A 25744-nucleotide genomic window follows, 5' to 3' on the forward strand; every position below is an offset into this window, starting at 1 on the left:
CAGCAGCAGCGGGGCGGAGCGGGATCCGAGCCGCCTTGGTAGAGTGGCAGGACAGCGAGAGGCGGGGCGGGCATGGAGCTGCCCGGCGGGAGAGGTGCCCGGCGGCTCCGAGGGAGAGGCCATGGCTGAAGGCGGCCATGAGGCGCCTCGAGCAGCGGGCCCCGCTGAGCCCGTAGCAGAGGTGAGGGGCACTAGAGGGAGGCCCGCTCCCCGCAGGCGGTGTGGGCCCGGTGCCCACGGGGCTGCTGAGCGAGGCTGGCTGCTGCCAGCACAGGTGTGTGAACGGGGTTCGGCTGAGAAAGGACCTGCTCAGACCCCGTACTTGGGCAGCGGCCGAGGAAGCCGTTGCTAACGTTACTGAGCAATGACGCTTTATGAGTCCCCGCCCCTCTGCGGGAGGCCCGGTCTCTTGCTTTGTGATTGGCTGGTCCCCGGTCTTCTGTTTCCATGGTGACAGCGTGCGGCTTCTAGGAGAAGAGCCGCTGCCGGGCACGGGCCTCGCCGGCTCGAGAGCACCATGAACAGGAAGAAGCTGCAGAAGGTCGCGGAGTCGCTGTGCAGGACCGCGAAGCACTGTGAGTGCGGGGCACTGCCCCAAGCAAAACTGATGTCTAGGGTGACCAGTCCCGATTTTATAGGGACAGTCCTGATTTTGGGGTCTTTTTCTTATATAGGCTCCTATTACCCCCCCCCCCGACTCCCTGTCCTGATTTTTCACACTTGCTGTCTGGTCACCCTACTCACGTCCCCACACCCCTGCTTCATCATCCCAGTACCTCCTCTGCACCCCCATCTCCATGGATCCAGCCCCTAATACCCTGCCCAGCCCTGGGCATTCCCCTGCAGCCCCCATGGATCCATCCCCTAATGCCCAGCCCATTCCCCTGCAGCTGCCCCATCCCCATGGAAACAACCCCCAGGAATTCACCTGCACTTCCCCCTTGTCATGGAACTAGTGCCCTCAAAACTCTTCCAGCTCCCTTAGAAAACCCATGTTGGTCCCCTTACAAAATCAGCCCTACTGGATCCCACTCACCCCTTATGTGTCTGCCACAGAGTATGTTGTATATTCAATCTGCATCTCTATTAAATTCTTACACTGTTGTAGGCTTCTCAAAATTTGGGTTCTGAAATTAAGATGGGGAACATACCTGTCTCTATATGTTGTAAAGACCTGGCCAATGTGTAACATGGCCTACTACAAGACGGAGTCATAACTAATTAGTTTGTAAAGGCCTTGCTAGAAGCTAATTGGGAATCTCCTTTAGCTTGAGTAGGAAGATGTGAGCTCTACTTTAGCTGTCACAGTAAAATGAATATAGTGAACAGTACAATGAAAATCATGAAGCTCTTGTTGGTCACACATTTGTTATAATATTTAAGAAAAGGATGTGTAGCTGAGAGAAAGGAGAGAGGGCTAGAAAATGCTTCTCTCTTTCTTTAAGCCTATATTAAGCTATATATGGACACAAGTTTTTAAGGTATATTGAAAACAAGTGTATATTGTTCTCTTGTGACCTGAAGTCCGTTTTCACGGGAATGGAAATGGCATTGGAGCTGATGAGCTGGTGGTTCAGTCTGATCCTGAAGAGACCAATTTCAAATGTGGAACAGTTAAAAGAAAAAAGTATCAAAGTATTATGAATCCTGATTTTAAAAGCCTTTACACAGCATTTCTCCAGCTTTATTTGTGATATTTCTAAATATAATCGTAGACTGAAACAATAGTCTTCTTGTCACTTCTCACCTTGACAGCATTACAGAGTCTAAACCCACTGAACATTAATGAAATTATAGTATCCTCCTTTACATAGAGCTGAGCAAGTGTTACCTCTCTTTTTGGAAAAAACTGCCTAACATCTCATGCCTCCTCAGGAAACTGGTGCGGTCCCTGAGAGGTATTTACTTCATGTTTTGTTGTTGTTTTTTATAACGTGTTAAAAGATTTATTACAATGTTAAGGTTGCAGCTTCTCCTTAGTTTTGCATGGAACTTAATATTATAACCTCTATTATAACTTTTTTTTAATTTCACAGTCAATAAAATTGAAGTGGAATGTCTCATAAAGCTGTTCCACACCCTGGTGGTTGAACCCAGTGATCGGCATGCCACCATTGGCTTAGATCGTAACACGTTCAGAAACATTCTGCATGTCACATTTGGGATGACAGATGACATGATTATGGACCGAGGTGAGACTAACTGATTAAAAAAGGCTGTAATTTCTGTAAAAGATGCATAGGGCAACCGCTTCCAAACTGGTCTGTGAAGCAAGTGCTAGTAGTCCATGGAGTGTTCCCAGTTCACATGATGCTGGCTTCTCGTTCTTGTTGCTCTACGAGAGCATTGGAGAGGAGAGCCTTGATGCCTGTAAAGGTAGCTGGAAACAAGGAGGAGGAGCTGCATATATGTTAATTAACATCCCCCCAAACAAAAATCCTTCCAAAACAAGACACTCCACTGTACACCAGTCTCCCCATGGAGATGAGAAAACAGATGTGACAGATATTCGTCATATTGTTTAATGCACTACTAGAAGGTGCTCAGATACTATGATGATGAGTGCAGTATAAGAACCTATACAGAATAGAATAGTTGCTGTAGTTGCCACAAGGATGTTGCACAATTGCAAGTGGGATCATGAATGGCAGGCAAAGTGATGTGTGTGATTTGATTTGGACGAGTCCAAAAGACAATTTATTAAAATACAATCCAAACTATGGAAAAAATTGACAATTTCTTGCTTAGAGCAGAAGATAAAAGTTTCTTATGAAAAGGCCATTGATTGACACATCTGCACTGAGTATGATAGCTCACCTGTGTGTGATGTTTTCTTCCAGAACCAGGTCACTGTGTTTTTCCCACCTCGATGAGAGAGAGATTTGCTGTCAGCTTCCTGACACCCACATTCAGTTAGCCACCCAAATAAACTCCTCAGGGCTCTGCCAGTCCTTACTTTGCCTTGCAGGTTAACATTTGGTATGTGATGCTCCAAGAATAAGATATGGAGAGTGTATGTATAAAAGGGAAAGAAAATATGGTGGCATATGCTCTGTCCAGGGTTCTGACCCACTGCATATGGGTCACTCAATGACTAACTCTCCTGCAGCTTTGTAAGAGGGGAGGTGTGACCCTAAGAGCATACCAAGTCAGAGGGCAAGGGGCTCTCTGGTATGGACCAGGTCAGTGCACCCCACACATTGTAGTCATATTTATTTAAAAGGTGTCTTAACATTGGACAACTATCAACTCACTGATCATTAATATTCTTGCATTATGTATGTATGGTTGACATGCAAAGAACAGGTTTCAGAGTAGCAGCCGTGTTAGTCTGTATCCGCAAAAAGAACAGGAGTACTTGTGGCACCTTAGAGATTAAGGTACAGACTCCAACAAGAAACTGCTGAACTCGAATTGATATGCAAATTAGACACAATCAATTTAGGTTTGAGTAAAGACTGGGAATGACTGAGCCATTACAAACATTGAATCTATCTCCCCTTGTAAGTACTCTCACACTTCTTATCAATCTGTCTGTACTGGGCTATCCTGATCATCACTTCAAAAGTTTTTTTTTTTTCTCTTACTTAATTGGCCTCTCAAAGTTGGTAAGACAACTCCCACCTGTTCATGCTCTCTGTATGTGTGTATATATATCTCCTCAATATATGTTCCATTCTATGCATCCGAAGAAGTGGGCTGTAGCCCACGAAAGCTTATGCTCAAATAAATTTGTTAGTCTCTAAGGTGCCACAAGTACTCATGCAAAGAACAATACAGACATGCTGAAAATATGTGACTAAAATGTGTTTAAAGCAGGCATGTCAGAAAAGTTGATAAACAGGTTTTTCTTAGACAAGGATTTGTGAACTCCCCCTGTCTGTCTTGCAAGCCATGGACAACAGGGATACATCAGCAAAGCAATAAACAAAGCAGTCAGCTCACAGGCAGAAGGGAAGACAACATTTGCACTGTAAAAATTGCAGCAGGAAACATTGCATGGGAATTCACCAGGATGGGATACTTTCATCAAGAATAAGGGAATTTTTGCAAAAGTGAAGCAAATCAAAACACACACATATCTTCAGCCAAAAAATGTTCATATTTACACTAAATGAAAGAAAATGTTGCCTTGTGTATTGAATCATAGAAATGGAGGACTGGAAGGAACCAAAGTAGGTCATCTAGTCCAGTCCCTTGCACTGAGGGAGAGCTAAGTATTATTTAGACCATTACCTACAGGTGTTTGTCACTGGAGTTTTTAAGAACACGTTAGACAGAGATTCCACAACCTCCCTAGGTAATTTGTTCCAGTGCTTAACTACCCTTGCAGTTAGGAAGTTTTTCCTAATGTCTAACTAATGTCTCTCTTGCTGCAATTTAAGCCCATTACAGTAACTCCTCACTTAACCACTGGCTGCGCAGCTGCCCCTGCTCCTCCGGCCCGTGCTCACAGGGCCACATTCTGAAAGGGGCTTTAAAGCTGCAGGCCAGGGCCCCGGGGCCCCCTTAGCCCAGGGCTCTGCAGCCCCTAAGGCCCCTGCGTTCCGGGTGGCCCTGCCTGCCTGGGGGGGGGCAGCTTCCCCGCTCCCTCCCTCCCTGTCAGAAAGTCCTAAGCGCCGCCAAACATCTGTTTTGCAGCAGGGGAAGCGCTGGGAGGGACAGAGGAAGGGAGGGGGAGGAGGCAGAGAGGAGGAACTTGTGCAATCTCCCTTGTAAAGTCAGTCAAACAACGTTATAAGGGAGTGTAGCAGCGTGGTTCCCCTCTCCTGCCCGGAAGGGCTTAAAACAGCCCTGGCAGAGGGCTGGGGCAGGGGAAAAGCTGGGCTGATAGGCAGAGCAGCTGCGCCACGCCCCAATCAAGCCACAGCTGCCCTGTATAAAAGGCTGTGAGCCAGAGGCCCAGGAGAAGGCTCTCGGGCCTGGCAGTCTGCAGAAAGGATACTAGGAGTGAAGCAGGGTTAGGGAGGAGCAGGGGAGCTCCAGGCTGCCAACTCCCCAGGCTGCAGGGCCTGGTCCAAGGCCATTAGAGGTACTGGGAGACAGAGGAAGGCAGCAGCTCGAACCCCCTTGCCTATGATGAGTGGCTTTTGCACTGCAGTCTGCCCCAGGGAGCGGGGGCTTGGCGATGATTAGCAGTAGCCCAGACCGAGGCAAGGTGGGGATTAGAGGGTTGGGAGTTTCCCAGAGATTGGTGGGGTTATTGCCAGGGGGCAACCTCAGGGTAAAGGGGCACTGGGGTCCTGGAGGGACACGGGGCCAGCTACAAGCGGGACACCGGCCTGCAGAGGGCGCTCCAGAGGCTGGACAAGCTAATTCCCAGAAATGACCAGCAGGAGGCACCACAAGGGGGAGTTGTGCACCGTTACAGGGAGCATTGCACAACTTTAAACGAGTATGTTCCCTAATGGAGCAGTGACGTAACTTTGAAACAACGTTAAGTGGGAGGATGTTAAGTGAGGAGTTACTGTACTTCTTTTTCCTGTTTTCAAGGGGTAAGGAAGACCGGTTATCACCCTCCGCTTTATAACAACCTTTTAGGTACTTGAAGACTATTATTATATCCCCCCCACCCCTCTCTTCTCCAGACTAAACAAACTCATTTTTTTCAGTCTTCCTTCATAGGTCATGTTTTCTAGATCTTTAATCATTTTTGTTGCTGTCCTCTGGACTTTCTCCAATTTGCCCACATCTATCCCAAAGTATGGTGCCCAGAACTGGACACAGTAGTCCAGCTGAGACCTTATCAGTGCTGAGTAGAGTGGAATAATTATTTCTTGTGTGTTCTTACAACACTCCTGCTAATACATCCCAGAATGTTTGCGTTTTTTTTTTTTTTTTTTTTTTTTTTTGTGCAACAGTATTACTTTGTTCATTCTTGATAGTTTGTGATCCACTATAACCCCCAGATCCTTTTCTGTAGTACTTTTTCCTAGGCAGCCATTTCCAATTTTATATTTGTGCAATTGATTATTCCTTCCTAATTGTAGTACTTTGCATTTGTCCTTATTGAATTTCATGATATTTATTTCAGGCCACCTTCTTCATTTTGTCAAAATCATTTTGAATTGTTTGTCTTTGCATTGCCCCTCCGTAAGTATTCTATTTGCAATACATCTAGCTTTTCTCCTCTTTTCAGTGTTCCGTGCTTTTGACACAGACAATGACAGCTGTGTCAGTGTAACAGAATGGGTGGAAGGTTTATCAATATTTCTTCGCGGGACATTAGAAGAAAAGATGAAATGTAAGGTTTATGTGTATGTCAATTTTTAGTAATAATTAAATTTATGACTATTTAAATCTACTTTTTAAATGTAACTAATACTAATCATCTGCTGTTATAAAATTCAGGATAATTGGAGGGTTTTCCTTTGAACAATTTCATGCCACTGGGTTGAGTCCTTCAAAGCTTGTTACCATTGGAATTTTGTGTTTTCCATTTCTGTGCTTGCATGAGAGCCCACAGACATGAAAAAAGTCTTTATCAAGATATTAAGACCAAGAATTAAAGACATTTAAAGGCCCAAGCTGGGGCATGTGAAATGCTGTTCATGGGGAGCCTCACAGGGACTAAGTCAGTGCAGAGAAGTCCAGAAGCCACTCTGTCCTAGACACTAAAAGCCTAAAATAGTGAGATTGTTATTTTGAAGCATAGCCTTTAACCTAATCTTAAAAACTCTTAAGATCTTTTTAAAATTTCTGCATTTATTTTAAGCAAAAGCAGTTGCTTGGTCGGATACAAGAGGTGGACATAATGACACTGGGTTGAGTCCTCTTAAGCTTGTTACCGTTGGACTTTTGTTTTTTGCCATCCAAATCAGGCAGAGCTGGGAGTTGAACATGGGTCTCCCACAGTGCAGGCCAGTGCCCTAGCCCCTGGGCTATAGAGTCATGCTAACTTCCCCACCTCCATCCCTCCAAGAGTCAAAACTGGACCTGAGAAACCTTCCTGCCAAATCTGTCATTGAAACAGATATGTTTCCAAGAAACATTTCTCTTTCAACAAAACAGTACTTTCTGACAGAAAAATGTTTCACTGAAAATATTTTGACGAGCTCAAGTATTGACAAATACAAGTAGGCTAAACCAGTTTGGAATAGTATTTACAAATAGGTGGGTTGGGTGGGTATTTTGCTGACTGAAAGCTTTTTCTTAATAGTGTAATTGGCAAAGGAATGGACCAGAAGGTTTTAGCAGAAGTCAGGATTGGTTTAGAGTCATTTGTTCTTTGGGGCTGGGCTTGACATGGTTTGAAAGCCAAGATAAACTTGGAGCCACTTGACAATTAAGGAGAGATGTGCAGCTAGAAGGGGAAGTGTGTGTGTGTGTGTGTGTGTGTGTACACGTACACACGCTGTCAGTCTTCTCCATATCTATCTCTATCACAGGCCTTTCAACCTGCAACTTTCATATAAGTTAGCTACCGCAGTTTAAAAATATACCTTCTATTTTAGTCTAAACAAGGCCTGTGGCCTGCAGCATCTCTTTCCATGTCTTCACACATGAATCTGGGGCTCAGCTGCATTTGTGCTGGGCTTGGCCTTTGAACTGTTTCGTGCTGTGCCCTGCAGTGATGTCAGGGTCTCCACAAATTCATTTCCCTCACATAATTCTAGAGTAAGAGCCATACAGTGGAGTCGCATCTTACGCGGGGGTTAGGTTCTAAAGTCAGCGCGTAAGGCGAAAATTGCATATCGTCAAAATTACCCTTGAAAATCCCTTAAATCACCCATAAAGTACAGTATACTGTACATGGTTTTGTGTATACAACCCTGTACAGTAATATATATAATGTATACAGTAATGTACAGTATGACTACATATGCAAAATCTAATCTTACAGTACTGTATTTTTAATTACAGGGGGTAATTACAGGGGGGTCGTCAGGGCTTGATGCCAATCCAGGAGACGGAGGTGACGGAGAGTGAGTCGTAGACGAAGTGGTTGGCTCTGGTTCAGCTAGAGAAGTTGATTGCCTAGGCTCATCTGCTGCTGGTTGTTTTTCCTTGAAAAACCATGGTGATTGGCAACTGTCACTGTTGTCTCTTGAGCTGCTCAAACATTTCTTGATACGGTCTCAAATAGTCCATAATACTACATGTGATTTTGAGACTTCGTTCCATAGAGGGATCATATTCAGAAATTAAATCATTCAAGTGTTTTGCTGCTTGGAACACTTCAGCAAATTTATGAAGATTCCAACTTGCTGGCTCTTCCTGTGCGTCGTCATCATCTTCGTCTTCTGTAGACTATTTTATCAGTTCCTCTAACTCTTCATTAGTCAATGTTTCTCTATGGCTCTCAATTAATTTTTCAATTTCTTCCTCAAGGATGTCGACGAAGCCATCACCACTCACTTGCCTGGCCACCTGAACAATGCATTTCACTTCTTTGTCAATGGTCAGGAAACCCTTAAAATCATTCACACATTCTTTCCATAGGTTTCGCCAACATGCATTGACTGTTTCAGGCTTGATTGCATCCATATACCTCTATCATATCCCCCCTTAGTCTCCTCTTTTCCAAGCTGAAGAGTCCTAGCCTCTTTAATCTCTCCTCATATGGGACCCGTTCCAAACCCCTAATCATTTTAGTTGCCCTTTTCTGAACCTTTTCTAGTGCCAGTATATCTTTTTTGAGATGAGGAGACGACATCTGTACACAGTATTCGAGATGTGGGCGTACCATCGATTTATATAAGAGCAATAATATATTCTCAGACTTATTCTCTATCCCCTTTTTAATGATCCCTAACATCCTGTTTGCTTTTTTGACCGCCTCTGCACAGTACGCGGACACCTTCAGAGAACTATCCACGATGACTCCAAGATCTTTTTCCTGACTTGCTGTAGCTAAATTAGCCCCCATCATATTGTATGTATAGTTGGGGTTATTTTTTCCAATGTGCATTACTTTACATTTATCCACATTAAATTTCATTTGCCATTTTGTTGCCCAATCACTTAGTTTTGTGAGATCTTTTTGAAGTTCATCAGTCTGCTTTGGTCTTAACTATCTTGAGCAGTTTAGTATCCTCTGCAAACTTTGCCACCTCACTGTTTACCCCTTTCTTCATATCGTTTATAAATAAGTTGAATAGGATTGGTCCGAGGACTGACCCTTGGGGAACACCACTAGTTACCCCTCTCCATTCTGAGAATTTACCATTTATTCCTACCTTTTGTTCCCGGTCTTTTAACCAGTTCTCAGTCCATGAAAGGACCTTCCCTTTTATCCCATGACAACTTACTTTACTTAAGAGCCTTTGGTGAGGGACCTTGTCAAAGGCTTTCTGGAAATCTAAGTACACTATGTCCACTGGATCCCCCTTGTCCACATGTTTGTTGACCCCTTCAAAGAACTCTAATAGATTAGTAAGACACGATTTCCCTTTACAGAAACCATGTTGACTATTGCTCAACAGTTTGTTTTTCTATGTATCTGACAATTTTATTCTTAACTATTGTTTCAATTAATTTGCCCGGTACCGACGTTAGACTTACCCGTCTGTAATTGCTAGGATCACCTCTAGAGCCCTTTTTAAATATTGGCATTACATTAGCTAACTTCCAGTCATTGGGTACAGAAGCCGATTTAAAGGACAGGTTACAAACCTTAGTTAATAGTTCCGCAACTTCACATTTGAGTTCTTTCAGAAGTCTTGGGTGAATGCCATCTGGTCCTGGTGACTTGTTAATGTTAAGTTTATCAATTAATTCCAAAACTTCCTCTAGTGACACTTCAATCTGTGACAGTTCCTCAGATTTGTCACCTACAAAAGCCGGCTCAGGTTTGGGAATCTCCCTAACATCCTCAGCTGTGAAGACTGAAGCAAAGAATCCATTTAATTTCTCCGCAATGACTTTATCGTCTTCAAGCGCTCCTTTTGTATCTCGAACATCAAGGGGCCCCACTGGTTGTTTAGCAGGCTTCCTGCTTCTGATATACTTAAAAAAACATTTTGTTATTACCTTTTGGAGTTTTTGGCTAGCCGTTCTTCAAACTCCTCTTTGGCTTTTCTTATGACATTCTTGCACTTAATTTGGCAGCATTTATGCTCCTTTCTATTTGCCTCACTAGGATTTGACTTCCACTTTTTAAAGGAAATCTTTTTATTTCTCAAAAAGAAGAACAGGAGTACTTGTGGCACCTTAGAGACTAACAAATTTATTAGAGCATAAGCTTTCGTGGACTACAGCCCACTTCTTCGGATGCATATGCATATGCATCCGAAGAAGTGGGCTGTAGTCCACGAAAGCTTATGCTCTAATAAATTTGTTAGTCTCTAAGGTGCCACAAGTACTCCTGTTCTTTTTGCGGATACAGACTAACACGGCTGTTACTCTGAAACTTTTATTTCTCACTGCTTCTTTTACATGGTTGTTAAGCCATGGTGGCTCTTTTTTAGTTCTTTTACTGTGTTTCTTAATTTGGGGTATACATTGAAGTTGGGCCTCTATTATGGTGTCTTTAAAAAGCGCCCATGCAGCTTGCCGGGATTTCACTTTAGTCACTGTACCTTTTAACTTCTGTTTAACTAACCCCTTCATTTTTGCATAGTTCCCCCTTTTGAAATTAAATGCCAAAGTGTTGGGCTGTTGAGATGTTCTTCCCACCACAGGGATGTTGAATGCTATTGTATTATGGTCACTATTTCCAAGCGGTCCTGTTATAGTTACATCTTGGACCAACTCCTGCACTCCACTCAGGACTAAATCTAGAGTTGCCTCTCCCCTTGTGGGTTCCCGTACGAGCTGCTCCATAAAGCAGTCATTTAAAGAATCGAGAAATTTTATCTCTGCATTTCGTCCTGAAGTGAAATGTTCCCAGTCAATATGAGGATAATTGAAATCCCCCACTATTATTGGGTTCTTAATTCTGATAGCCTCTCTAATTTCCCTTAGCATTTCATCATCACTATCACTGTCCTGGTCAGGTGGTTTATAATAGATCCCTAATGTTCATGCTCTAATAAGAATATAAATTTCTATCCATAGAGATTCTATGGAACATGTGGATTCACTTAAGATTTTTATTTCATTTGAGTCTACATTTTCTTTCACATATAGTGCCTCCCCCCCCCCACCCCCCACAACCTGTTCTGTCCTTCCGATATATTTTGTACCCCAGAATGATTGTGTCCCATTGATTGCTCTCAGTCCACCAGGTTTCTGCGATGCCTATTATATCAATATCCTCCTTTATCACGAGCCACTCTAGTTCACCCATCTTATTATTTAGACTTCTAGCATTTGTGTACAAGCACTTTAAAAACTTGTCACTGTTTATTTGTCTGCCCTTTTTTGATGTGTTAGATTCTTTTTTATGTGAATGTTTATCATCTGATCTGGCCCTTATATTCTCCTCCTCCATCCTCTGCTCCTGACTATAACCTGGAGATTCTCTATCATTAGACTCTCCCCTAAGAGAAGTCTCTGTCCGATCCATATGCTCCTCTGCAGCAGTCGGCTTTCCCCCATCTCCTAGTTTAAAAACTGCTCTACAACCTTTTTAATGTTTAGTGCCAGCAGTCTGGTTCCACTTTGGTTTAGGTGGAGCCCATCTCTCCTGTATAGGCTCCCCCCATCCCAAAAGTTTCCCCAGTTCCTAATGAATGTAACCCCCTCCTCTCTACACCATCGTCTCCTCCACGCACTGAGACTCTAACTGTAGGGTGCCAGGGCTCAGGCCTCCACCCTGTGGATTGGTGGAATAGGGGGTATCCAGCCCCTGTTGAAGGTAAAGGACTCTGCTGCCAACTTGACATTTAATCATTTACAAAACAAGTTTAGATTCTGCAGCCTCCCCAGCCACTCACCCACACCTGCACCCCAAACTGCAACTTTAACAAACTGTGTCCTCAATTTTAGGACCAAAAACTCAACTTTCTTACAGCCTTCCTTATCTCCAAATAACCACTCACTTCTGTAACTATTATTTAAAATCTGTCATTTATTATGCATTGCATAATATTGTTCAATCTCTATTATATATTTTAGCTGAAATGAAGTTTAGCTATGAACAATCCATAAATTATAATTAACAATCAGCATAAAACATTTGTACATGGCAAATCTTCTCTGTTCCTGAGCTACTCAGTATAAAATTGTCTTTACCTGTTCTAACACATAACTAACTAACAAGCAACTCTAATGATTGGGGAAAATTATTGTATGAAATTAAATTAGATTTCTTTTGAAAAGATTGTTTTGAGGTCTATGATCTGAATGGTGATGGATACATTTCAAGAGAGGAAATGTTTCATATGCTGAAGAATAGCCTGCTAAAACAACCATCAGAAGAAGATCCTGATGAGGGAATTAAGGACTTGGTAGAAATAACACTGAAGAAAATGGCAAGTATCAAACCTAAATAGCAGTTTATTTGAGTTAAGGTGCACCTCTCTAATATAAATGAATTGATCTTCACAGCAAGTCCAGGAGGTAGGAAAATATTATCCCTACTTTACAAATGGAAACTGAGGCACAAAGATATTAAGTGACTTGCCCAGGTCATACAGGACGTCTAAGAAGGGCCAAAAATATAACCCAGATCTCATGAATCCCAGTCCAGTGTCCTAACAAAACTATCCTTCCTTGCTCAGTTCATCACACTAATATATTTTCTCCTGATCAACTAAAGATACTTGGGAATATTTTTTTTAAAAGTCCAGTAGACAAAACTCCAAGGTGTAGCTGATCTCTTCTGTGAGAACATATGATTCTCAAACTTGCTCTGTATTTATTTCAATAAAAGGTGTCACCTACAATTTTATTCTTTACTAAAATTGTATGTTATCACTTGATTTTTATTAGGTAAAACTTACTTCTCCAGTTTACTAATTCTGTTTAGAGTACAACCCCAAGGCTATTTGTGTAAACTAAGGGCCTTATCATTGGGCCTATTCTTGAGAGTAATGAATGCAGAATTGGATGCTAAAATTGTAGCAACATGTCTAGTAACATAGGCAAATTGTCATACTCTTTCTTTGCCATGTGAGAAGTATAAATTGTTTAATACTCAAGTAATGTTATGTGTGTGAGAGAACAATAGAATTTCCAACCTCAAACATTCAAAAATCAGGTCAGGCTCACAGAAAATATGAAATTGGCTTAAATAATGAGATTTTAAAATGTAATTTCAGGGTTCTTCTTATTTGCTTTCTATGGTTAAAACTTATGGTTATGGAGAAAAGCTTGAAAAAATTAACCCTAAGAGGACTAGAAATCTTTTTTTTTTTTTTTTTTTTTTAAGTATAAAAGCTGAGATTCTCACATAGTAAGATGAGTTGAGGCTTTTAAGAAAAACACCAAATATCACAAGACTCATGATAAAATCACAAAAGTTGGCAACAATGGAGCAATATTAAGAATGTCAAGAACAATAAAGTTAAAAAAATTGTTGATATATTCGTCAAACTGTCTGATTTAACTGAGCCATAAACAAGCATTGCATGGCTGCAACAGCATTTTTTAAAAACTTGTTTATTCCAGTTTATTATAATGAGCTACTGAGTCAGACTAGAAGATTCAGCCATTCACAAGTTACACCAGGGTCTTATGTGAGTTCTGTTAATAATGAACCATTAAAAGCAAGCCTGTCAGCACCAAGGAAAGCGCAATATCAGGCACAGAGAGAGTGCTTTGAATCTCTCCCCAGTGACACATCCAGCCAATGTTGGATTGGCATTGACTGCTTCTGTTTCTCTTTAGATAGACTGGGCTGACTTGCCAGACAGAGATGTAAGGGAGGAGACGGGGGGGCACCTTTCCTACCACAAAGGAAAAAGTAATGGAAGATAATTTTTAATTCACCATTTAATCATTCTACTCTTCAAATGGTAGAAATTTCGTATGTTTAGGGCAACTTCAAATACACCAATAAAATAATTTCTTCTTTGAATAATTATCAATATGAACTCCACTCTTGGTGCTCATGAATCCATGTATGTGAAATCAGATCATCTTGGCCAGCCGTGTCTGTTGGGGTGACGTTTGCACTCGAGATACCTGTGGCCCCTCTTCCCTCGAGGATATAAAGGGTAGAGTGACCCCAATCACTGGGGCAGTGAAAGAGAACCTCTCCACCTACATCTCTGTGCACTGTGCTAGTTAGCAGTAGTACTGATAATTATTTATTTGGTTAGAAGCATTAGTCTTTTTGCCTGGTGGCAACAACAAAAATGGTTTCAGTCAGATATTTAGTATTAGACTACACTCCTTCTACCTCACCCTCTCCCTTGTACGGGGGCTCTAGAAGCATAGCAGAAGCAAAATCCCTGGGGCTTAAAACCTGGTCCAAGTGTGACACTTCAGTGTTGCTTAACAGAAAGTATACCAGGTGCCTTTTTTTGCCTAATGGAAGGACATATTCTTGAGCAGTGTCCATATATCACTCCTCTAAAGTTCTAAGCGGACTCCAAAAGCTACAGTGAAACCTCCCTAAATTGTTCCTCATGAAGTACTCTATACAAGCCTCCATGGATGCCAAAAGAGAGGATGTAGCAAGGTGTCAGTCCTCCGGTCAGTCCCTCTCCATGAGCACCCTGGTGAGACAAAATTCAACCCCAAGATTCCATGCTACATTGACCAATAGGTCCCAGTCGTCTGCTTTGACTACATCTGACAGGTGGGAAGGAGCACCCACTACAGAGGTAAGATGAGATGTAGATCACCCTCCCTGATGCCTACCAAGTTGAGATACAAGAGTCAGCAAATATCTGATTCATCTAAGGCTAAACAATTGAAGGTTAGTCAACAGCCTGACATAGATCCCTCAGTACTGTCTGTTAAACAAGTGCCTGGAGTTCCAACTAAATCTGCAGACTGCCCTTCCTCTGGCACCAATCTATTGGAACTCGTTGCCTTGGTATCTACTGCATCTATCCTGTCTCTGTTGCCATCTAAAGCATATAAGGCACCAAATGATCTAACTGTAGAACTGGTACCAAAGTCACTTTTTCTTGAGAGTTTGAGGTTGGTGATAGCTAAGCCACCAGTTACCAGGTCATCAGAATGGCAGATGAAGGAAGTCTCTCTGGTATTGACTTCATCCCCTACCCAAGTAGAGAAAATACAGCAGAGCCAGGACACTCTTGACAGAATGGCTTCATCTTTAGAGGTCTCTTCCTTTTCTTCACCACCATTGATCCACCGTATGGAGTCACCTACTACATATTCACACAAACACCCCCTGCTCATCTCCACCAGGTTGCACAAGGGGAGTCACTTATGTTACTTATCACCTTACTATCTTCTAGGTATTTGCAAATTGATTGCTTAATTATTTGCTCCATTATCTTTTCAGGTACTGAATTTAAGCTGACTGGTCTGTAATTCCCCAGATTGTCCTTATTCCCCTTTTTATAGATTGGCACTATATTTTCCAGTCCTCTGGAAATCTCTCCTGTCTTCCATGACTTTTCAAAGATAATTGCTAATGGCTCAGATATTTCATCAGTTAGCTCCTTGAGTATTCTAGGATGCATTTCATCAGGCCCTGGTGACTTGAAAACATCTAACTTGTATAATTAACGTTCCCCCTATTTTAGCCTCTGATCCTACCTCATTTTCACTGGCATTCATTATGTTAGCTGGCCAATTGCTACTAAACTTTTTGGTGAAAACTGAAACAACAAAATCACTTGGCACTTCTGCCAGTTCCACATTTTCGGTTATTATTGTCCCGCCCCCCATTCAGTAACAGGCCTACCCTGTCCTTGGTCTTCCTCTTGCTTCTAATTCATTTGTAGAATGTTTTCTTGTTACCCTTTATCTCTAGCTAGTTTAATCTCGTTTTGTGCCTTTGCCTTTCTAATTTTGTTCCTACGTACGTGTTTGTTTATATTTCATCCTTTGTAATTTGACCTAGTTTCCACTTTTTGTAGGACTCAGCTTTGTCCCTACTGAAGAACCGGAGAGGTAGAGGGAGGATGTACAGCCATGTTCTTGTAAACCTGCATCTTCTGCCCCTTCCAGAGTTAGATTCTCCCTCCCCAAAGAGGCAGTATAGATCAACCCAGCCATGTCAGTTAGTGCAGCCTCAGATTCTGGAAAGGCAGAAGGAAAGAAATGAGGAACAATATCTGCCAGGAGAGAAACAACTTGTTTCCACTGTGATTTTCCTCATCCTCCCTCAATGAGGCAGTAAATCCCTCGATGTCTTCCTCAGCTGATCATGTTCTCATGTCCTTCCACCACACACACACTTTTTTTCCCAGTGTTGGCACATGATATGGCCTGGTCTGTAGCCCAGCTAGATCTTCCATGGTGCATGGCTCCTCCAGGAGCTGGCAGACCAACAGATGTTCCATGATTTGTGTTTCACCACTGTCACATGTTTCTGGGTCACTGGAATAGCTCCACTTAGGCATATTGACTGCCAATTCTTGTTCAGAAGCAATTTAAACATCTCCAAGTCAACCAATTCTTTTATACACGTATGAAGGCATTCAGCAACATTGATGTGCATGTTGACACCCTTGTTGAGTATTTTGAACCATGTGTGCAACATTTCCAGTTGTGTAGTCGGTGATATTTTTAAGCGGTTCCATTGCTGCTAGGAAGCTTTTTCACAATTTCATGTGGCTAAGTGCCCTGGTTCACTCATGTAGCAGATGTCTGGTATCTTTGACCAGTCATAATCATTCCATTTTGCTTGTGAATTCTCTCCTGATATCTAGTGGCACGATTCTGGCAAGCATGTAAAGGCTGTTCACATTTGTTGGTTTTAGACATCCTGTGATATAGTGGCAGCTCTCATTCAGCACAGGATTTAGCTTCTTTGGATGAGCCAGTCTTTCCCACACTGGATATTCATATTCAGTGATCAAATAGCAAAGTGCAAGTGCAGTGACACTTAGAGTTGCTGCGTTGGTTCCCCATTTTGAATTTACACGTTTCCTCAGTATGTTGTTCTGGGAGCTAACTTTGTCTTTTGTCTTCTCCACATGTGCCTTGAAGGAGAGAGTGTGGTCTAGCATCACTCCAAACTAGACAGGATTCCAGCAGTGGGCAAATGATACCCCATTCCAGATAATGTTGAGTTGTCTATTGGCCTCATGATTCTGAAGATGGAAGAGACTCGCCTCTCTTTTTGGCTAGGCTGGTACGCAATTGGTTCTTTGTGTAACAAACTGAGAGCTCAGACAGTGCTAATGTTAGTTTAGCTTCGATCTGGACAAAATTTTTAGCTTGGGCAGTGATGAATAGGTCATTGGCACAGATAACATTTCTTGTGCTGAGATGGATTAGTTGATCATTCATGTATTGGAGAGCGTATGCTCCTTTGTGGTAGGCCATTTTATTTGTTGGTTGCCTTCAACTCCCCTTCCTGCATAGTTCGACATAAAAACGTTGGTTCTCTAGTAGAGATTGTCAGTCATACGAGGTGGTCCTCTTTCAACATGTTGTATGTTATAAATAACATGTGATTCACTGTCACATGCTGCTGATAGGTCAACAAATACAGTGCTGCTATCATACACTTTTCAAAGCCATCTTCGATATATTGAATGATGTTCAGCACTTGACTAGTGCATGACTTGCCTGGACAGAACCCAGCTTGTTCTGGGATTGGGTGCTTTTTAATGAATGGTGATAGGTGGTGCAGACTGAGATGGGTCATACAGTTTGTAGAAGTGACATAGTAGCGATATGGGTGTGAAGTTCTTTGACTCTGTTGCATCCTTCCCTGAGTTCAGGAGTGCCACTACATATGCTCACTGCCAGATCTTGGGTCCTTTGTATGTTGCTGAGCATGTGTTAAATAACTTACGTAACCAGTTCTTTACTGCTTTTTTCCCAGTGTTGGCACGTGCTCTTAATAAGGTTCTGTGATTACTTCTGTTTTTCCTTCTTTAGTGCAGAGATCTGTTCTTCACTGGCTGTGATGGTATCCTCAGTGAATGGGTCTGCTTTGAACTTCTGTTTATATTTAGCATGCCAATCCAATAGGATTTAACATACCAGTATTAGTCCTCGCACATAATTTGTTTTGAAGCCTTGTGGAATATACTTCTTTGAGACAGTCAGTGCTGCATTGACAAACTGGTCATAATTTTCTGGTGTTTGGTTCAGTCTTTCTTACAATGGCATCAAGGTCGTTGGTGAAGCCCTTCCATTCTGCTTTTTTAAAATTAAAGCGGTACCAACATGGTACTGAGTTAGGTGGTATGGATGGTGATGGATGCGACACACTGTACCTCAGAATATCAACCTGGAACTCCCATATTCACCATTGTCATATGATTGATACATTTTGTACAAAGTATGCCTTGTGAGGTATCATTTTTAAGTCTTGATCTGCTGAACATTAATATCCTCTTGAATTGTATGTGACGTTATGAAGTATGCCTATAGTGTTACTGAAATATGTTTTGAGGTTGGGAAATGCCCACACCTGGCCTTTCAGTGGGGACAAAGGAGCAACTATCAATGGCCAGACAGGTGTTGATGGCCCATCAAGAAGAATCCACTATCCCAGAGACTTCTGAGAGAGGGCACATACACAATGGGGGCAGCCTGATGCCCACATCACAGCAAGGATCTTTCTAGCAGCTGGAAGAAAGTATAAAAGAGGGACAGTGACATAATCACTGGGCCTCTCACCTCCCACATCTCAACACCTGGAAGATCATCCAGAAGACAAAGTCTTTGAACTGGGGAGATTGCGCCCAAGCTGAAAGGGAACCCCATCTGTGCATTAAGAACTGTGATCTGCCTGTAACATCTATTAGGGTGAGAGACTGTTTGATTCAAATCTTGCTTAGTCTGTTAAAGTTAGAATTTAGACTGCATTTTTTTTTCTTTTTGGTAATCAACTTTTATCTCTATGCTTGCTACTTATAATCACTTAAAATTTATCTGTTTTATATTTTATCTAAAACAGTGTGGTTTTGGTTGGAGTGCTTGGGGAATCTCAGCTCAGGTTAGCAAAGGCTCTTGCACATGCACTATCCTTCTGGCAGAGTGGCAAACTTATTAATGAGCTTACACTGTCCATGGGAGTCTTGAGCAGTGTAAGATGGTATATTTCTGGGGTGCAAGGCTGGCGCCTGGGGTGATTGGTTGGTGCCTGACTCTGTATGATTCGTAAGTGGCTCACGGAGCATTCATGCAATTTAGCTGGGTGTGAGGCTCCACATGTTGATGGCTGAGTGATCCCAGCACCTGGAAGGGTCTTGCTGCTTGTCATTGGCATAGCATTGTGTGAGACAGCCCAGGCCGGAGACTTACAGGGACACAGCAGTCCCACAGTTCCATGTTGTATCCTGCGGTTCACATCACAAGGGGCCAGTGCTGCGAATGAGGAATCAGACCCAAATTAAGTTTGTTATATGAATCCGCTATGTTGTTGCTAATAAACACTGCAGCAGGGTTGTAGCCCTACATCCATGGATTGCTACTGAAAGAACTGGGGAACTTAAGATTCTGAATTAACTCAAATGTAGCCTCATTGATCACTTCAGTGAATTCCAGGACCTCATCAAATACATGGCAGAGTCTCTGGAGATTATCATAAAGTAGTACAGAGGAAACCTCACAAACTCTTGGATACGTTGCCCTCTTCCATAACTGTCAGGCTTTCCATACTGATAAATAAGGTATTGTTGGAGCCTTCACAAGAACTGAGACAGACTTCAATATTTGATTCCTGCTATACCTAAGAGTGCAGACAGAAGTCCCTTCCAGTGGCTTTGAATATTCTTATTCTCACGTGGTACAGGGATCTCTGGTTGTAGGAACCATCCAGGAGAAGTCCAAGCTGCTAGGGCCTCCCAAAGAAATATCTAGGGAGAAGAACCCTAGCTAGGCCTGTTTGGATGCAAAGTCTGTTCACCTGTCAGCCTCCAGATGCTTATAGCTAGCTACCAACTCTTCTTTAAATATGACTTTTTAAAATGGGACAAACTATCACAGGAACATCGAGAGGAATTTAAAACCATCATGATGGAAAGACAACTGATATCGCACGTTTCTATTCAAGATGCACTTGACATGTCCAACACAACAGCACTTACTATGACACTTCTATGACGGTGAGAAGATATATTTCTGGCTTTGATCATTAAGGATTCACAGGAAAGTCCAACCTACAATTGAGGATCTTTCCTTTGAAGTTAATAAGCATTTTAATTCCAAAACAGGTAAGGCCCTCCATTCATTGGAGGACTCCAGGACAACTCTGCACTCTTTGGGTCCGTAGTTCTATCCCCAAGAAGAAAGCAAATAAGGTCACAGTCTTCTGTCAGACAAAATCTCTCTGCCCATTATTATTATCAGCCTTAGAGGACCTCTAAACCACCAATAAAAAGGAGAGGTTCCATCAACAACGATCTTCTGCCTCTTCCTCCACTTCTGCACAATCTGCATCTTCTACGAGGCAGCAGGTTTGGTATTGGTGTTGAGAGCCTGACAGAACTTCTCAAGGATCACTTCCCTTCCACGGACCCCTTTGGCAACCACCTTTTATTTTTGGGAAGCCTGGACTGTCACCTCAGACTAATGTGTCCTGGAAATTTCTGAATCTAGTTTCATCTCTTCCTATCTCCTTCTCCCATCCCTTTTAAGGGACCAGATACTGTTTGAGATTCCAAACTATAGTGAACCTCATGCACCAGGTTCTATCTCACCCAGAGACATGGGTAAGAGCATGCCTCAGACTTCTGGGACAGATGGCCTCATGCACATATGCGACTCAGTTTGCAAAACTTTACCTATGCAAAACTTCACCTTACAAGGGTGATTGAAATCAGTGTAACTACCCAGCAGAGACCACATGAATATGTTGGTCACGGTCCCTCAGAAAGTCTTCTCTTTAAACTGGTGGAAAAATACATTTCAGGTGTGCAAGGAAGTACCCTTCTCTGCACCTCTACATACCAAGACAGGTGACAGATACCTCTACTCTGGAATTGGAGGGGGTGGGGGGTGAGGCTCACCTACATCACTTTCAGCCACAGGGTCTGTCGTTTCCTCAAGAACCTTATATACACATAAATGGCTATGAGGTCAAGGATGCTTGCCTGTCAGTCGAAGCATTTTTCCCTCTACTCCAGTGATCCACAATCCAAATGCTGACAGATAATACCACAGCTATGAATTATGTCAACAGACAAGGAGGAGCTACGTCATTTCCATTCTGTCAGGAAGCCATTAGGCTCTGGACTTGATGCATTAGTTACTAGATCATGCTATTGGCCCAGTATCTTCCAGCTATTTGGAACTTGTTAACAGTTTGACATGCAGGCACCCCAATATTCACTGCTGTCATGTAATTAGGATATGTTTTGTACAATGTATGCTGCATATCATTCTAAAAATCTGATCTGCTAGATATGAATATCTGTTGGATGGTATGTCTGTTGTTGTATGTGGAATTATGAAGTTTGGCTATGTATGTGTTACTGAAAGATGTTGTGAGGTTGAAAACACCCACAAGCAGCCTTTTAGTACAACAGTAAAAAGGCCAAACAGGGTCAATGTTACTGAGGAAATGCACACAAGCACAGGGATTAATTACCCCAAGCACTGTGTACAACAGAACCCTCTCAGAGATAGCACTACACAATGTGAACTGTTTGACCCAGGTCACAGCAAAAGAGCTTTCCAGCAAGTGTGAAGAAGATACAAAAGGGGGAAATGACATCATGATGGTACCTCACTCTCCCTACAACACCACACTGGAAACACCTGAGGATGATACAGTGTCCTGAGACAAGAAGCTGGATTGATTATCAGTATAGCCCCAGCACGGGCTAGGCAGTTCTGGTATTCAAAGCTGGTGAACCTCTCAACGCAGCCTCCAGTTATGTTGCCTGAGTTTGGCAGAACAATGATCAGGTCATACTCCAGGACTGAGCATTGTTACATTTTACAGCCTAAACACTGGCTGACTGACATCCATTGAAAGAAGCTGTTTAGTTGGAGTTCAGTACAGTCTGTTCCAAAGCAGGAAAGGTTCAACTAGATTAACTTATACAGCTAGGTAGAAAAGGTTTTCATTTGGGCATTTCAGAATCACAGCTGTCTCCTTTTGACAACACCAATTTCAAGCAATACTGGAGTATTTATTAACCCTGAAACCACTCTTTCTATTAGTTCTATAAAGGTCCATCTACCAGCAATCTCTGTACATTATCCTCCTATCCAGGGCCACACTCTCTTCTCACTGTACAGTTGCGAGATTCTTTAAGGGCCTAACCCATGTTTTCCCCCCAGGGCAGGAGCCCCTTTCCTTCTTGTGACTTCAATATAATATTAGCAGGAATGATTGCCCCTCTCCCACTTTGAGTCCTTAGCAGTCTGTTCCCTAGATCTTCCCTATCTATGAAGCCTGCCTTTTTAGTAACCATTACATCAGCTTGAAGGGTAGGGGCTGTCAGGGCCAGTCTCCCTTATAAAGTGTTTCATAAGGACAGGGTCACTCTCAGGCTTCATGCCAGGTTCCTGCCCAAAGTTGTCAGACTTCCATATGAACCAATTCATCTCCCAGTTTTCTCACTCGTATGTGGATGAAGCTAAACGTCACACATTTGATGTAGTAATGTCATTGTTACACTACCTTAACGGGTCAAAATCATTGAAGAACACACCTAGAGTGAGAGAGTTAAGAGACAGGGTGTATCCTTACAGAGATAAACAGAATGGGTCTCCACTTGTATAAGAGTGTCATAAGCTAGCCAAGTTAGATCTACCTAGTCACCTTAGAGCTCATTCCATTAGAGCTCAGGCAGGCTCTGCTGCCAGTTTGAAGAACGTCCCTGATTTGTAAGGCAGCTATGTGGCGTTCACGAAACATTTATAAAATGCTCTTCTTTGCTAGAGGCTTCCAGAGTGAACACCTGTGTTGGTAGAGCTGTCTTGTTTAAATAGGACTCCTAAAGCCCATCTCAAAGCAATCAGACCACTGCACATTAATTACCAAAAGTGAAATTCATGTCGACAATTCTTAGAAGAAGTATTTTACCTTATAGTAACTGGTTTTTTGAGATGTACTATCCACATGGATTCCATGATGGGCCTTCCTTCCCTGCTACTATGGATTCCTATTCCTCTGGGATTCTGTGTTGGCCAAGGAACTGCAGGACAGTTGGCCCACTCTACCCTTTATGCAATCAGGTGGGGGATATGAGAACATATAGTGTGCAAGCAAGACCCCCCACCCCCCCAACAGAAACTGCTGGCCAAATGAATCTGATCTTGTGTGCATACACACCAAGAGTGGAATTCACTCTCACCAATCACTCAAAGATTAAATTATTTTATAGCATTAGCACAGTTACTGTAAGGTAAGTAACTGCTTTTGACCAATAATGCTTATCCTCCTTTCCTAGGACTATGATCATGATGGCAAGCTCTCTTACACAGATTTTGAAAAAGCTGTAAGAGATGAAAATCTTCTCTTGGAAGCATTTGGACCATGTTTGCCAGACATCAAGGTATTCATTTTTGCATGTAAAAAAATTAAACAACTTAGGACAATACTGCCCATCAGCCTAATGTTTGCCTTGAAAGTTTACCACAATACATACATTCACAGTTCTTTGAGAATTTCTAGATCTCCAGTTGTAAGATATTCATGTGCCCATGCTGGATTCAGTCTATCATAGCAAGACCTACACAAACGCTTCCTTGCAGCTCCAGGGCTTCCAGGATCCCCGCCCAGGACAGCCAGCCAAGCAGACTGTCCCAGCGCTGGGGCTCTTAGGAGCCTGGCTCCTCCACAGCCCCAATTCCCAGAACTGCTTACCAGGCAGCTCAGGGAGAGGTTGGATTCCGTTTTGCACAGAACTTCAAAATTTTGAGGGTTTATTCTGACTCAGAACAAAACCAACTTAGTATTACTACTGTCCTCTGCCCAGCTGTATTTATCTTAATTTTTAGAGATAAGGGAAACAAAGGCATTAGATTAAGTGACTTGTCCAACCTCTTATAAAGTTGATGACAAAATTGGACTGAAAATCCAGGCCATCTAACTTCTACTCTGCTCTAGTTATTAAACCATGGTCTTGTTGAAGATTCAGATCAACTGCTACATGCTCGCAGCTTCTATGCTTTGTGTACTGTGCCCTACAAAACATGTACATTTTTAAAAGGAAACCAGGGCTCCCGTAGAAAAGGATAACACTTTAGAGCATATTAGCCTGCAGCTGCAGTCTCAGAAGAAGTTTGGATAAGCTCTTTATTGTCCTGTAGCATAAAAAAAACCCCACCAAAACAAGCACCTCATTGTTCTTTTACTTTTCTTAAGCCAAGGCAAGACAGCAATCTCAATGCAGCCTTTGCTTTTAACTTCAGATGTTCAAAAATCAGGATATTCCCATAAGTAGTACATCTAGTTATAACTATATATCAGAGGTCAGCAACCTACGGCACGCGAGCCGATTCTGAGTGGCATGCTGCCTGCCCGGTGAGAGGAGGAGGAGGAGGGGCGGAGGGGCCGGAAAGCGCCACGCTGGGGGAAGAAGGGGGAGGAGAGAAGCTTGGCTGCCGCAGGACCAAGCTCCTGCCTCCAGCCCGTGCAGGGGAGTACGGTGGGGGGGGTCCTGGCCCCCTGCCCCACTCAGCCCCCCGCCCACCGCTCTCCCCTGCGGGGGCAGGAGGCAGAAGCTTGGTCCTGCGGCAGCCAAGCTTCCCCCCCCCCCCTTTCTTCCCACAACGTCGTGCATTCCAGCGCCTCTCCCTGCCGGCGATGGCCCTTGCGAGGGGGAGTGGAGCAGAGCAGAGCCAAGTGGCAGCATGCTCCCTGCTCCGCAGAGGAGGCAGAGAGAGCTAGGGACGGGCCTTGGGGAAGGGAGTGGAACAGGGCATATCCCTCCCAGCCCCCTGCCATGAGCCACTCAGGGGAGGGGGTTGGGAGCACCTCCACGAGTGGAGCACCCCAGCCTTCTGCCCTGCACCCCCACACACCCTCCAGCCCTCTGCCCTGACCTCGAGTCGCCCCGCTCAGCCCGCTGCAGGCCTAGGTGAACAGAACCCCAGGCTGGAAGTGGGCTGAGCAGGCTGGCGGCGTAAGATCAGCATTTTAATTTAATTTTAAAGGAAGCTTCTTAAACATTTTGAAAACCTTGTTTACTTTACATACAACAATACTTTAGTTATATAATATAGACTTATAGAGAGAGACCTTCTAAAAAACGTTAACATGTATTACATGTATCCTTTGGTTTCCCAAAGGAACCATCCCTTTGAATGTTCTGACTTAAGTTCTCTGCCTTGAAACCATTTACATTTAATTTCCATTATGGAAGTGCCAGAAGGTGTCCGAGAAATTGGAAAGATGTTTTCAAATGTTCAGTAATTTGTTTACTCTTAACAAGCCTCAATTAAGCACTATTATTTTCTGAATACCTTTCATCCTTTCTTAAACTAGTTAAACTAATTTTTTTTATTTTACAACTGTTTTGTCACGTTGTGTCTTCTTTCTTTTACAGAGCAGCATGGCATTTGAAATGCAGGCATTCCGAGAAACTGGTGATATGTAGCTCTGCAACTGGAAAACTGCTGCAAAGGACAGTTTCTCTGCATCAGTTTTCTTAAGACAGTAAAAACAGCAGCAAGTCAGAACTCTTACTTTAATACTACATCTCCGCATTCCTTAACTTCAGTATACTTGCTACTGAAGAAATGGGTAAGAGGATAACAAATGGCTTTTAAAGGAGTTGGAGTTAATATTTTATACCTCATGAAACACTATCTGTGTGTCTGGCTATTGAGATACAAGAATGCTACTAATTATAGA

At 42.9% G+C, this 25744-nt stretch overlaps 1 protein-coding gene across 1 annotated transcript; it reads left to right on the forward strand.

The window, feature by feature from the left end:
- Window positions 1-25653, forward strand: CLXN (calaxin). Its single transcript, XM_054020468.1, has 6 exons — window positions 1-575; window positions 2037-2192; window positions 6140-6244; window positions 12205-12356; window positions 23337-23441; window positions 25437-25653. The coding sequence occupies exons 1-6, from the start codon at window positions 518-520 to the stop codon at window positions 25485-25487; spliced, it is 627 nt and encodes a 208-aa protein (XP_053876443.1). The 5' UTR covers window positions 1-517; the 3' UTR covers window positions 25488-25653.
- Window positions 25654-25744: the final 91 nt, after the last annotated feature.

Source organism: Malaclemys terrapin, chromosome 2, assembly GCF_027887155.1.
Source record: "Malaclemys terrapin pileata isolate rMalTer1 chromosome 2, rMalTer1.hap1, whole genome shotgun sequence".
Lineage (NCBI taxonomy): Eukaryota > Metazoa > Chordata > Testudines > Emydidae > Malaclemys > Malaclemys terrapin.